General features: G+C 42.0%; 1 protein-coding gene across 1 annotated transcript; it reads right to left on the bottom strand.

Moving 5' to 3' along the window:
• Positions 1-4,159: 4,159 nt before the first annotated feature.
• Positions 4,160-13,484, bottom strand: MSRB2 (methionine sulfoxide reductase B2). The gene is given in 7 exon segments (XM_009920421.2): positions 4,160-5,191; positions 5,194-5,230; positions 6,938-7,085; positions 11,104-11,180; positions 12,162-12,184; positions 12,187-12,223; positions 13,302-13,484. Coding segments are annotated over 7 exon segments (573 nt in total). The 3' UTR covers positions 4,160-5,123.
• Positions 13,485-14,397: the final 913 nt, after the last annotated feature.

Genomic DNA, 14,397 nt, shown 5'->3' with positions numbered 1-14,397 from the left:
TTAGACTGCGTGGCAATATGCAGCACAGCTAGAGAATACAGCAACCTAATTCCTAAACAAGTGTGTACCACCTTTGCTCTGACAAAGAGGTCAGGTACTGCTCTTCATATACCAAAGCTGCCCTAGTTGGCTTAGCTTTGGTTTTAATACCATAGCTGGAAAAACATAAACTAATTTTACCTCCTCTCTTTTGATAATTCCCCCCTCCAAGCAATCAAGTACCAACACAAGTTTTAGGAAAAGCAGGGTCTGAAGAACTGGATGCTGTTAGGAGCCATGCAGAATCTAATTCTGCCTTGGCTGCAAATTTGATTTGTAGTCTTGAGCAAGTCAGTTAAATTCTTCTTGTCAAGTCTTCCCTCAGTAAAATTGAGAATAATTACTTCCCTTGTAGAAATGCTGCAAAGACTAAGAAAGTCTTTAAATAGTTTATTTAAGATGTTAAAATCTCTTAAGATTTTGATGTAGAAACCTCAGTTAGGATTTATAAAAATTTATAAAAAAGTTATTTAAAACTACAATGGGGTAAAAAGTATCATCATTGAAACTAATTTATGAAATAACAATGTTGAAAAACTTCTCAGATGTGAAGGATGGAACATAAATCTGCAGTTGCCTGGCAGACTATATTCAGCTCAGAGAAGCAAATGCTCTTTATTCACTCTGGTGGAACAAAGTCCGTGCAGATACACAAGGAAGTTCTTGTAGCCTATGATACTCTTTAATAGTGTCTTCCATTATTATCGGTCTTTATTATTCATGATCTCGTAACACTTTGGGCTTTTAGCTAGGATCTGTCCTGGTGTGGCTGATACCACAGACACAGATGATAATGAAGTTCCCTGCCTCAAAGAGCTTACGGTCAGAGGTCCTGAATGTCCAGCAGTTTACATCACATGGGGATGAGACCATAAATGTCAACAGCTCTGTTGATAGACCTAAAATTAGTTCATGTAAAGGCATCATCATGAGAGATAAGCTCAAACACATGATGAGAAATGTCACGTGGATTCCCCTGGTAGATGCACAAAGCACAAGGTAACAGTGGCATCATTATGGCTGCTGTAACTGTTGGAGTATACCAGTTGCTTAGATGTGCTCTATGTGCATACTGAGAGATGTGAATTTCAGAGAGGAGACCAGGAAGAGGCAGGGTGACTAAGTGGCCTTGCAGAGTCTCAGATGGATCTCCTCTTTGGTTTTGGCAGCCCAAGATAAAGCACAAATGTATTTGAAGAAAACTTGACCTTAAATTTTCAAAGGCAGACACTACCGTCAGAGCACAGGCCAGTACCATCAGTATGTCTGAGGCAAAACACAAGGTGGGACCAAGCTGTGATAGATCTTAAAAATGAAAAGTTTGAGCTGATATACAATCATAGAATCATTTAGGTTGGAAAAGACCTTTAAGATCATCGAGTCCAACTGTCAACCCAACACTACAATGCCCACTAAACCATGTCCTGAAGTGCCTCGTCTATGCATTTTTCGAACACCTCCAGGGATGGTGACACCACCACTTACTTCCCTGGGCAGCCTGTTCCAATTCCTGACAACCCTTTCGGTAAATAATTTTTTCCTAATATCCAATCTAAACATCCCCTGGTGCAACTAGGGGCCATTTCCTCTCATCCTATCACTAGTTACTTGATAGAAGAGACCAGTACCCACCAGTACCTCCTTTCAGGAGGTTGTAGAGAGCGATAAGGTCTCTCTCTCTCTCCCTCTCTCTCTCTCTCCTCTGTAGAGAATAAAAAGCCAGCAGAGGGAATGGTAAAACCAAAGACACAGACAGCTTGCAGTTTTATACAGGCGGATCTTGGCACATCCTCAAAATTAATTGTTAACTAACAATAGTAATGCTCAGCTCAAGAGATAATTAACTTGTACCCAAATGAACATGGCCCTTCTCCCCCATCTTGCACTGTAGGACAAACAATAGAAAACAAGGCTGTCAAATATGCCATTTCATAAAGGACTACTGAGGAGTAACCCATCTGATCCATATAATTTTTCACAAGTGATAAAGTAATAAAAAGATGGATCAGTTAAAAAATCTCTGCCTTATCTCCACCCTACTACTCAAGATTGCAGCCACTATCTGATACAGCACAGAATGCAAGAGTCAGACATTGCCAAAAAAAGCATCAGAAGAGCTAATCCAAGAAGTTCATACCCATTTCCTCCACTCATTCCTCCCTTACGTACTCCCTTCCCTTTTCCTCTGCTCAGTCCTGCATCATTCATTTGCATGGCTGTGTTTTAATAGAAGAGGTGCAAACTGCCAGCAATGGGGAGAGCTGGGACTGATAAGAGGGCTTCTGTTGATTTTGGGTTTTATTCCAGATTGACTACTGGCCATGCTTGCAAAGCAAAAATATTTCCCCTGTTCCCCTACTGATACATAGACATTGGGTACATACAGATATCTAACCACTTTTAGATTTACAGTGAAGTTTAAGGGGCAGGATATTCAAAGTCCTCTCAGTATAGCTACTCCAAACTGTGGGTTACACAGCCACATTGAAAGGTGATGTGCCATTACTCTGATTTTACACACGTAGTGAGAGCCAAACCTTCCTCTTTTCCCCATTTTAATTTGAATAAGCAGAACAGGGTTGCTTAGCTCAGTGTCTGGTTTCTCTGGGGCAGTAGAGTTGTGCTTTATGTGGTTTGTTTGGTGACACATCAGTGTAGTGCAGGTCAGGTACTGTCCTTGAAGATACGGGTCTGTTCATATGATTACGTATCTGTAATTTACACCTGCTAAACTAGGGATTTACAGGTCTCTTTCCATAGGTCATCCTGCTGTATGAGTGAGGAAGCACCAGCTGCTGCTCAGCCCAAACGTCCAGTTGCATACAATGATGTTCATAGGTGTAAAATAAATGCACCCTCTGCTCAGGCAAGCTTCCTCTGTCAGTAACAGTTACTAACTTGCCAGTTCACTGAGAGTTGGTCTCCAACCATGTACATCCAAGGTGCTAAACTGAGTGTGGTTTGCACACAAGTCTGTGTATGGATACTTGTTTTTTCAGCTCCATGGTATGTTTTGTTTGTACGGCATTCAGTCTCATCCATAGAAGGTGTCAGTGAGATGTGCTATGTGTGGGGACAGGCAAGAAACAGGTATTTTTCTAGCTGTCCTCCTACTTTCTGCCATGTGCAGAAACAAGGAGCATTTCAATTTTGTATCCCAGCCAAAAGTCACTGTACTGAGGCAGGTGCTGGCTTCTCCACCAGCACCTGGCTGAATACAGGAGTCCAGCTGGGGACACCTTCTAGTCATGCTCCTTTCTGAGACAACCCTCTCCTGATGGGAAAGGTGAGGAGAGGGCAGAGGGCTGCCTGACTAAAGAATGCCTGTAAGGGCCAAACCCCCTTTCCAGTAGCTATGAGATAGATTTTAAGGAAAAAAACACCCCACCAGTGAATGAAAGTATATCAGGATAGGGAGGTAATGAATTCAGAGCATGGGAGGATGGTGATTTCTGTACAACCTGTGAAGACTCTTGGGAGCAGAGACCTGAGCAGGCTGGGCATGTACATCCTGGTCAGAGCAGGCAGGCAATAGCAATAGGTGATGCAAGGGCATCTCTGCGTGGCACAGCATGATGCAGCACAGACACGACAAGCAGCATGCTGGTGCTGTTAACAGACACCTCTGATGACAATGTGACCATCATCATCTATGACACTACATAAAACCAGCAGCAGCGTCTGCTTCATTCACGGTGCTTCACATCTCTGGTAGCCTTTGTGCCATTCTGGTTTAGGTTGGCTGTAGTGATCGCTGTCTTCGTATGATGTTTTTAAAAGTTAGGAGATTGTAGAGTTCTCCTGTAGGAAGTACAGAAGGATGAAAAACTGCAGAGCTCCAAGACAGAAGGAGCAAAAGTAAATTCAGTGCAATAGAGGTCCATTTTCTGAAGACATTAAACAGTTCTAAGACTACGCTAGTGAATGAACACACCCTTTTTATTACTGAGGCAACCAAAGCAGGCAGAATGGAAACAGCCTGTTATAGGTAAAGCCAAATGAGATGTTGCCTAGTAACTCTCAGCAGGGAGGCATTTAAAATCAGCCAGTTTAGTGAAGCTGATGTTCTGACTCAGAGATTATTTTATCTGGAAAAAAATCTGAAATCAGGAAAGCTCAGTTTCACAAACATACGATTTATTTTTCTGTTACAGCAAACCGTAGTGACAATGCTTGGGAGAATACAGAAGTATTTACAAACTTGTACAAGGAAGAACAGACAAGGCATGTTTTCAACAAAAGCATCACTTTACTGAACATGTTTTTTGATGCTGATTTTTTTCCCCCAAATACATTAAATTTCACACTCATTTTTATTTTCAGATTCTGAAATCCACAAGTGATAACAGGTCTGGAGATATTACACAGATCGCTACATTATTATCATATTATTTCTGTAAGAGGAAGTTCCTGGAGCAAACCCTTCTTCAGGTCTGCTATTGGACACAGAATCAAAGTAATTGATTTAAAAGAAAGAAGACTCCAAGTCTCCACTGGTTCCGTTGCCTGAAATAGTTTTAATTAGGCCTTCCTTCAGCACTTTGCTTTTATGGGTTCACGGAAAAGTCACTTGGCTTGGCTAAAGGTCTCTCGCATCAGGGGAAAAAAACCAACCCTCAAACCTTATTTGGAGATTCATGTTATTTTTGCTTCCCCTTAGAAAGCTATGATGATTTTACAGAAGTTAAAGCTCCGGCATGATCAGCCCTGTACCTCTGTATTCCTGGGTGCCACAACTACTGTTCACCATAGGCAAAGTCAGGTGCAGAAGAGCACTTCATTTCAGCAGCTTCAATACAGTTAATGATGATAGTTATGAATGTGTACTATTGCATACATTTTTTTTAAATTAAAAAAATACAATAAACAGATCAACACTTACATCACACTAACCATGAAAAGGCAGACTGCCAAAGAGTTACCACAAAAATATGTATTTTATCAACACTGATAACAGCTGGAAAGCAAAGCTGCAATGGTGTAAGTACTAAAATTTGAGTTCTATATTAAAAGCACGAGAGTTTTTCACAAGGCTGTTGTATAAGCAGTGAAAGGATGTTCTGTAAGCCACGGAGATCCACGTCTCACTGACCAGAGCCTCGTTTGAAGTTTAATGAAACGCTGTTGATACAGAACCTCTGCCCAGAAGGTGTGGACCATCATCAAACACATGGCCTAGATGGGCGTCACACTGCAACAGAAATTATGTACCATTATTACCACTGCAATTATGGACCAACATCATGCTGGTACCTACCGTGCTATCCTGAATTAAGAAACTTGTATGATGAATTCACTGTTGAGTTGGGTGGGTGGGGAAGTCTTGGGAAGAGACTAGAAATACATCCTGCAGTAATCACCCCTGGCCAGTGGGCGAATATCTGCCCCCAAACAAGCAGATCCCAGAAGAGGGAGTCAAAAGGTACTAATGCCAGAAACTATAGGAAATAAATGGGATCTAGACATCTCAATATATAATGAAAATTTCAGGTTAATTGAGACAGTCACTATAGGTCTTTCTCACAGGTCAACTGAGGATTTCACCCCCAAAATTATTGGTGGGAAAAAATTAGACTCAGAATAGCTATCAATGGCTCATTATAAAATTGGAAGGTTGTCTTCAGCTGGCGTTGTTGAAAAGTGATTGCTGGATATTACTGCAAACATGAACTCTACCATGATAATGGACTGCAGCAAATGCTTGTTACGTTTGCAGATAATACCTAATTCTGCTAGAAGGGGCTGCAAGCACACTGGAGGACAGTATTAGCAATCTTAACAGTTTGGAAAAACAGACAGACAGACAGACACACACACACACACACACACACACAAAAGAAGAGCCCAAGATGCAATTCATTAAGCTCAATTGCATACTTTTATATCTTAACAAATGTAATAAACAGCACAGATGTTGGGCTGGGAAGAACTGGTTAGGGGTGGCAGTTCTTTAGAAAAGGACCTGGGTATTACAGCAGGTCCCAAAACAAGTATGGGTCATAGGCTGTGGAAGGGTAGATGTGCAAGGACAGGAACGCTATCTATAATGCACCTAAACAGCCTCTAATCTCTGACGCAGGCTAGGCCCACCTGCAGCGCTATGTCCAGCTTTGCACTGTACTTCAAGAAGGAAAAGGATCAATTGGAAGGAGTGCAAAATAGAGCAACAAGATGATCAGCGCTTTAAAAACCACCGCATAAAAAGGAACAGTTGAAGGAACTGGGCCCTTCTAGTCTAGAAAAGAGATTGACTGAGGGAGTCAGAATATCTACCCAAAAATAGAAGGGTGGCTTCCGTGAAATAAGAGAACCCACGGAAGATAGCTGTGAATATGCGGGGCACCACCACTGCTGTGCAGGGAAAGTTAGTAATAAGCTTTAACTGCTGCAAAGCAAACCTGGTGTTTTCCCCAGCGTCTAACCAACAGTAGGAAGACATGAAGGTTACAACCCATTACCTAGTAAGGCCATGGAGTCTCTAAAACCACATATTTTAAGAACAGCTTCAGTAAACATTTAGCAGGACTGAATTAAGAAGAACTGCCCCTGTGATGGGGCAAATGCACGGACTAAATCGCAGAGTCCCTTCTACTGTCTGTTGCCACATCCAGCAGTTCACCTGAGGTCTTCTGAATAAATCTTCTGTCTAAACTCCAGCCCCTGGCTATACTTACACAATTACTCTCCCCAGTCACATCATTTTCTTCACCCCAAACCGACTGCCTATATTTGATACTTCGAACTCTACTCATGTGTTTCATACCAAAAAGTGAGACAGAATGGTTCCAGTGATACTGTAATTCTCACTGCTGTGTTTAGGTAGATTCATTCATGGGCACAAGGAAAACTTATTTGTTAAGATTTGGGTCTTTGGGTACCACCTCCAAAATAAATATACCTGTTTGCAGATGACTTCAGTTCTAATTGATCCCGATGAGTTATCTGGTCGTCTCATGATATTGGTATTACTTTCATCTCTGCCACGAGTACCATAAGCCTCAGAAAATGACGGCCATCCAGTCCCAGAATTGTACTTCTTTTCTGAGCTATAGTGAAAACCAGATTTTCTTGTTAATTAATAACAGAGATGTTACAAAAAAGTCTGTTTTTAATAAGAACATTGGCTTTTTTCCTCATCCCTGTCTTGTACTACTATTAATAATGTTTGGCACAGTAGAAGTTTTCTCACTGGCATCAAACTGTGCTGGAAGCTCTTTTCCAAAGGGAATTCTTGATTAGCACACAACAGGAGCTTTTGCCTCACCGTTTCTGCTTCACTGACGGGTTGGCTTTTCATAAAGCTTGCAAATAGTTTTTTCCAACAACTGAGCACATTGTTTAGCTGAATTACACCTGCAAAGTTGCAGTTCGAAGCCTGGCCCAATATAGCACAACCTCAGAGAAGAGAGTTTACAGGAAGAAACGAAGTATGAAAAATGGCTGGGTTGGCTCACCAGACCAGGGTCACATCCAATGATGGCTTTGCCTTGCAGTCAGCCACCAAACCGGTTTGGAAAATCAAATAGAGCCTTGCTCAAATCATCAATCAACCAATGACAAATCCTCATAGCACAAATACCTACTTTTCGCAAGGGATAATTGCAGCAATCAGAAACAGTACTACACAGTCAGCTTGTGGGTGCCTCCTGTTAACATCCAGAATTACCAACCCTGTTTAGTTGTATATTAAAACCTAGATCGTATTGGAAAATATGATCAGAAGATATTTTGGGGGTTTAGCATACAGAAGTGAAATAATCCCTCCTATTTAAAGTTGTGCAAGCTTTGATAGCAGTAAGTACTTTCTCCTAGTGAAGAGTGACCGACCTAGTGTGAGTTTGAGCGAGAAATGAAGACACACTCTCATACTACTAGGGTAAGTGGTCTGGAGACCCACCGCAACCGTTTCCTCCCGATTTCCCGTGTTTTATCCCAGTTTCACAAACCAAATGCTCTTACTGGCATCTAGTGGTGGATGGAGACACCAACACCAGCAGCTTTTCTGTGATCAAGGGGATTAGTCCATTAGTCAATACAGAATTTAAAGCAAGATATCTAGTATATATCATGTGTATTTTGGTGGGATATTAATACAGTGGAGAAAAATCTGAAAATCTTACTTGCAGTGCCTTTTAGAAAGACAATGCAAGGCAAACAAGCTGGGCAAAAATCTTAAAAGATCCAACCCAAAGAAGAACAGTGCATGCTTCAGCATGCATTTTGTAATTAACTCTACAGGGCTGTCTTTGAGCATTGCAACTGTGGAAATAAAAGAGGATTTGCAAACACAGAATGACCAAAGGCTAGTTTTTGTGGGGGCTGTTGCTCAGTCCTTTCCAGCAATCCACAAAGACCCATCAGAAATGCCCTCCTACCTCCTTCCCTCCATAAAACTGGGGAGAAATAAGACACAGCACAGCAGGCTGACTGAAGCAAATGCAGTTTGTAGACTCTGCGTTTGTATGAGAAGGTATTTAGGGCTCCAGGCCTATTTCTTTCCAGCCAAAGAGGGCTTCCTGCCTTCCTTGCTACAAAACTGCACAAACACTGTGCCTATCAGCCACAGAGTCCCAAAGAAGGACCTGGGGGAATACAAATGTCCACACATGACTTCTGGGTTTCCCTGACATATACCTGTGCTGTTTCTTTTTTATTTTCAAAAGATTTCAGTCAGAAGTCTTCATTTTTTGACACAGGGATCCTTCTGCTTATTCATATATAGATATGAGGATCCTCTCTGGAACCCTGTGGAGTCAAGGAAGGTCTTTAATGCTATGTGGGTTTTGCATCTGACCCTGCCTGACTCCATCCTTTACATGCCGCTCACAATACTTCAGTTTATTGTAGATGTTTTCCACTGCTAAAGGATCAATCTTTTGAGCTGTTAAACTAGCTCTCAACAGAAATGGTCTCTGTGTGGTTTTACTAACAATAATATCACTTAGATTCCCTAATAGAAACATTTTAGTACCCAAAAATATTGCTGTTCAAGATCATATTTGTCCTTTGAAGTATTTCACCACTTAATTTATGGATAAATGGACTTTCCCTAAACATATGCATTAGATTAGCCTTCGACACACCATTCCTCCAGCACATGTCATTTACTTTGATCCCTATTTCAGTCATCCTGGATGGAATCCAGATAATTCTAAAAAGTGCTTTTTGCTGTATGAATCTCAGCTGTAGGTTTATGGTTCGCTGAAGGTTTGAGATTTCATTAAAGCACCACAATTTGCTATCTATAAAGGTTAGGGGTTTGTTCCGTGTATTTCCAACTCTTTCAAATAAATATTTGGTAGCAGAAGGTAATAAATTCTGGTATAAATGTACACACACACACATATACTTTGAAAGAAAGGAGGAAATGCTTCAAATGCTTCATGTTTACCTGTAGCTAATGATCTAATGCATTTGAAAAAGAGAGAACATTTTTAATGCACTAGGAAATAAGCATGATGAATCAATTTCTTATCAAATACCTTTTTTCCCCCTCATTGTGAGTGTCCTCCAAACATAATGCATTCATGGAAAATACATTTTGAGCCCATTTTGCACATTTAATAATTTTCAATTTTCTTAAAAGGTTTTTTCTCTAAGTTTGGGGTTTTATTTTATTTTCCTGTATCAGTCTGTAAGGCTCAGCTTTATTTTATGCTTTAAACAAAGATACCTATATTCTCTGAGAGCTGGATACTGCAAAAGCAGCCTGACTGTTTGGTCATATTGTTGTTTTGTTATTAGTTTAGCAGCAGACACAATTCCCTCCAGTGCTCATCTCTCTTCAAGTTGGCCTGTCAGTATCTATTTTCTAATATAAGGGATGCCTAAACTGAAGGAATATTTGAAGACGCTGAAGAAACTTTTCCACAGCTTAGTAATTTAAAATTTATCTAATTTATCTGAATTTTCCAGAGGTACTTTTAGGTTATGTATTTGTCTTGAGAATATTCTGCAATGCTGCACTAGCTTCTGAAATAAATTTATTTAAAAGTGTTTATTAGCAAACCTCTACAGAAAAAAGATACATTTAAGCAAATGTTCATTTGCATAACAATGGTTTTCTCTACTTGGCCAAAGGAAAACTAACTGTTCACAATTATCAGCCTCCAATTTTACCATTTAATTGCTTAGTTTAGTTTTATTTTTAATACAGCCATTACATTTCCCCCCCTTTCTTACCATCCAGATCTCTTGTTCCTTAGCTTCCCATTTGAAGTTCTGATCTGTGATCCATCCTTTAAAGTCTTCATAAAAATGGGCATATCAGCTGTACTCCATTGAACTCTCAGTTGGGAATAAATAAAGGCTATTTTCTAGATCAAAAATATGAGGAACTGTCTTTTCTGGTTCAGTTACACAGAACAGAACACCCTCTGCACATCCTACTCCAAGGGAATCTATTTCCTTTTACTTAGAGTTTAATGAAGTTGCAAAATACATAGTATTGTAAAGAGCACAGAGGTTAATAGCGCAGTCATTTGCAGTCAGGTTTTAAAAAGTAGATGTAACGAAAAAGGCAAAAAAAATGGAATTTAATTTAGGGAACGAGAAGGGGGTGGCGGTGAAGAGGAGGTCTTAGCTCCAGTATGAGGGACCCAGCAGTAAGAACACAACAACAGGTAGACTAAGGCAGAGCAGAGGTCTCTCTAGCCCAGTAGCATGAGTGGCAGAAGGTGACTATGGAAGAGCACAAGAATAGAGCAAACATACGGTGATACTCATGCATAAATACACGTATTTTGTGGCAGCTTGTGGCTTAGGGACCTCTTAAACAGAGAATTATTATCAACCAAAAAGGACAGTGTGTGTGGCAGGAGAGAAAGGCAGACTGTATGTAGCAACTACCGTCTGCTGGCCACTGGAGACCTTCATAAGCCCAAGAAAAGGGCATACCATGTACCTGTATCACCACAGGTATCCTGGAAATCGCATACGTTGCACTCTGGCACCAAAGGATTGTTCTTCTGACCTACACTTTTCCATTCCTCTCGTGAAAAGACACTGCCCCTCCTGCCACAGTTAGGTCATTTTAAGGATGCTGTGAAATCTAAAGGATGTTACCTGAACAGTGGGGCATTGCAGCACACACAGTAGTATATTCCCGATTCTGTGTTATTCAGACAGATCTCACTAAATAGCTTTTTAAAAAGGAAGAAAAAAAGAGAAGTTAATAATGCAGGTCTTTAAAAGCTCACCATCTGGTACAAGCATGTAGGAATCAGATTCAAAACAGGAGAAAAAAACATAAAAAGAAGGCTTCGCAGGGGGGCTTTGAAGAACAAACATTAGCAGCCTAAAGAAATGAAGGGGAGGATGCCTTTGGATTAATAGTGAAGACTACCCCCTGCCCCCAGAAACTTCGAGACCAGTCAGATGCATAAATCACCCAGGTACCAGGGCTGGAGTCGTGACCTCCGAGGAACTTATGAAATGTGCAGGATCCCAAAGACCAGGGCTCTGCTATGGAGTGCCACAACTTCAAAGTGGCTCTACAAAGGGACTCTCCTCCTCCCTGCATGGTCTGGAATTGGGATCCTTATTTTACAGATAAGGATTTGGGCACAGTTCACATGATTTAATCGCACCCTACATGCTCCTCCACACGTGCAGAAGCCCTGGCTCCGGGCTACGGATGCCGGCACTCCACCCACAACGCTACGTGCCCTTCATCACAGAAGGAAGCAAAGCGCAGGGGCAAGGCGAGTGGGTGATCTGGCACACGAGGGATAATCCGGCTCCTGAATGGAGTGCCATGTATAAGACTTCCATGGCTAATGTACATATGGCGAAAAAAAGAGACTACAGGACAAAAGTATGATCTTCCTCCCCTCTGGAGGGGCCTCCACTACTGCCACACAGACGGCTGAGCTGGCGGTAAAGTATCCCAGAAAAAAATGAAAGTATGAAAAGAATGCAGAATGTTTTTTCATCTGCAAACCAGTCTGGGTCAGAACAAAATCTACCCAGTTCAGTATGTTGAGTCTAACTTTCATCCAGAGGAAGGCAGGGGAAAACCTGTGAAGCAACTGAGTGGTGACAGCTCTCCAAAGCAGGTTTTTTTCTGCCCAGCAGGCAGAGGAGGTGGCTTGACCTTGGCCAGCATTAGTGCTTTTGCTTACTGGTTCAGTTCCTTTTTCTCTTTAACATAGAATTGCTCTGGAGTCAAATTTTTTTTTCCAGACTGTAGCAACAGTTGCTTCAGCTTGTTTAGTCACAAGGCCCGTGTCTTCAATTAGATATAGAAAGATAATCCGTATTATTTTTAACACCATTTTAACTTAGACTCTATTGATGCTTTCCATCATCACCTCAGTTCTCCTGAAGTTTCTGTGGATACAGACAGAGCACAGGAAGGCAGTTCAGGGACACAAGAGCAGGGGCGAGTGCAGGACTTACTTTGCATCTGCTTCCCATTCTGTGTGCTACATACGGAGAGCAGCCCCAGCACACTCCTTGGGAAGGGTCTGAATGGAAACAGGCACCTACAACCCAAGGTACCACCCACTCTCCCAGCACAGACCTCTGTTCTGGCTTGGGATAACTGCTGGTCTGCTGGTGCTCCTTCCTCATCCCTGGGTATCACGGAAAGGTTTGGCAGTTTGCCTCCTGGAAACCCTCAGAAACCAGAACTAATGCTCATTTATGAGCTATTAAAGACTATCAGCTTCCTCAGGCCTCAGTGAAAAGCGGTGCTAAGAAGGAGCGCTGAAAGAAAGCAACACCTACAGCCCAAGTGAAATGGGGCCACAGTTAAGTGAGGGACCCACAACAGGAGAGCAGAAGTCACCCATCACGGTGCAAACCTCCAGCAATGCCTCCTATGAGTCTGTACACACCATGCAGAACATTTATGGTGGTATGGGACTGGCAAAGAATTAATAATAGATTGGCTGAAAAACAATGAGTAAAAGAGTTTCATTCCTTCCTAATCAAAAAGTCTGAGGTGGGGAACTACCTCCACATTTATCTTCCATCAGCATAGGATCCTTGCAAAGAAATCAGCTCCTGAGTGATGAACACTTGCCTGGACTCACCTCTTGCAATGCAGATGTGATATTGGGGGGGAAAAATGGAATTTGAAAATTACAGTTTAAACTACAAAAACTATAGTTTAGCCTGCCAGTTCAAGAGAAATACCTACAGCAGGCTGACTTAGCCCTTTCCCACCAGCTAGAGGACATCGGGAATGGGCATGCCCTCCCCTTGTAGGGCAGCTCCTGCCCTCCCCCCCCACTTCCCATACTCTGGGCAGAGGGTACCTGTGCCACCGCCAGCAGCGGGGGCCAAGCCATCACCAGAGCTCCTCGGCAGGGAGCAGAGGAGGAGGAGGACGTTCCCGAGCATCCTCTGGAGCAGATGAGCCGCCATACTAGCGGGGCGGGACCGGGGGAGATGCCGACCGTGGCCAGCGTCTCTCCCGGTCCCACCCTGCCAGGTTGCATGTCTAATCCATGTTTAACCTAAATAATTGCCCCTTATAAAAGCAACTGGTAAAGTACCTGCTTAAATACCAAGGCAGCACTTGCAGGTAAAGGTTTTGATAGCTTCTTACTGAGAGGCTTAAAAATTGAACGATCGCTGCAGCCGTAAATATGACAAAATCCTCTCAAAGCATTTGCTTGCAGCCCTTATAGGTTGTTGTTAAGGAGAACAAGTCTGGTATTTGCATGCAAAAGTGCTCTTGCTCTCCTAAATGCATATTATAGGCATTGCTCTTAGAGGTATTGATCGAGTAATTGCGAAGGCGATGTGCTATCTAAGTGGCTACTTGTTTACACGGTGTGATTTGCAGTCACAGCTGCTTTGACTCGGCCTATAAATATACCTGTAATAGGACACGTATTTTAGTTTGGCCTCCTGTCCTTAAAAGGTAGACCTAAACACAAGTCAGTTTGCCAGGTTAAGCCTTAATGCTGTTGTCTGCTTTTTTTCCAATAGCTCCATTTCTGATTCAGAATTAGTTCATCATTACTGAATGATGTGGAAGGAACTGCTTTGATTGCATCAGATAACAAAGCTAATATTGGTGTTTAATGCAAAATTGCTTTCTTTTTAGTCTAATTCTTCTAGCCTAATTTCAAAACCAAAGCTAAAAAATAGTGTTGTATGATCAGTCCTGAGCATACATACCCTTATGGAACCATCCTCATGTCTAAGACAATGAGTTCAATGGCAGCTGAGGACATCCAACACAGCGTATGATCGGTACCACGGCTGTAATCAAATCCTCTGCTCAGATCCACAAAGCCGTGCACTGAAAGACGGATAGCTGCAAGGCTCGTAGATGATCACATTTGCTGTCTGCGGTGGCAGGGAAGGGGGGGCACACAGTTGATTAATGGCTTTGTCCTATAT

This window comes from Haliaeetus albicilla, chromosome 2, assembly GCF_947461875.1.
Source record: "Haliaeetus albicilla chromosome 2, bHalAlb1.1, whole genome shotgun sequence".
Lineage (NCBI taxonomy): Eukaryota > Metazoa > Chordata > Aves > Accipitriformes > Accipitridae > Haliaeetus > Haliaeetus albicilla.
The sequence above is the reverse complement of the archived record's forward strand: the minus strand, read 5'-3'. Positions and strand labels throughout refer to the sequence as shown.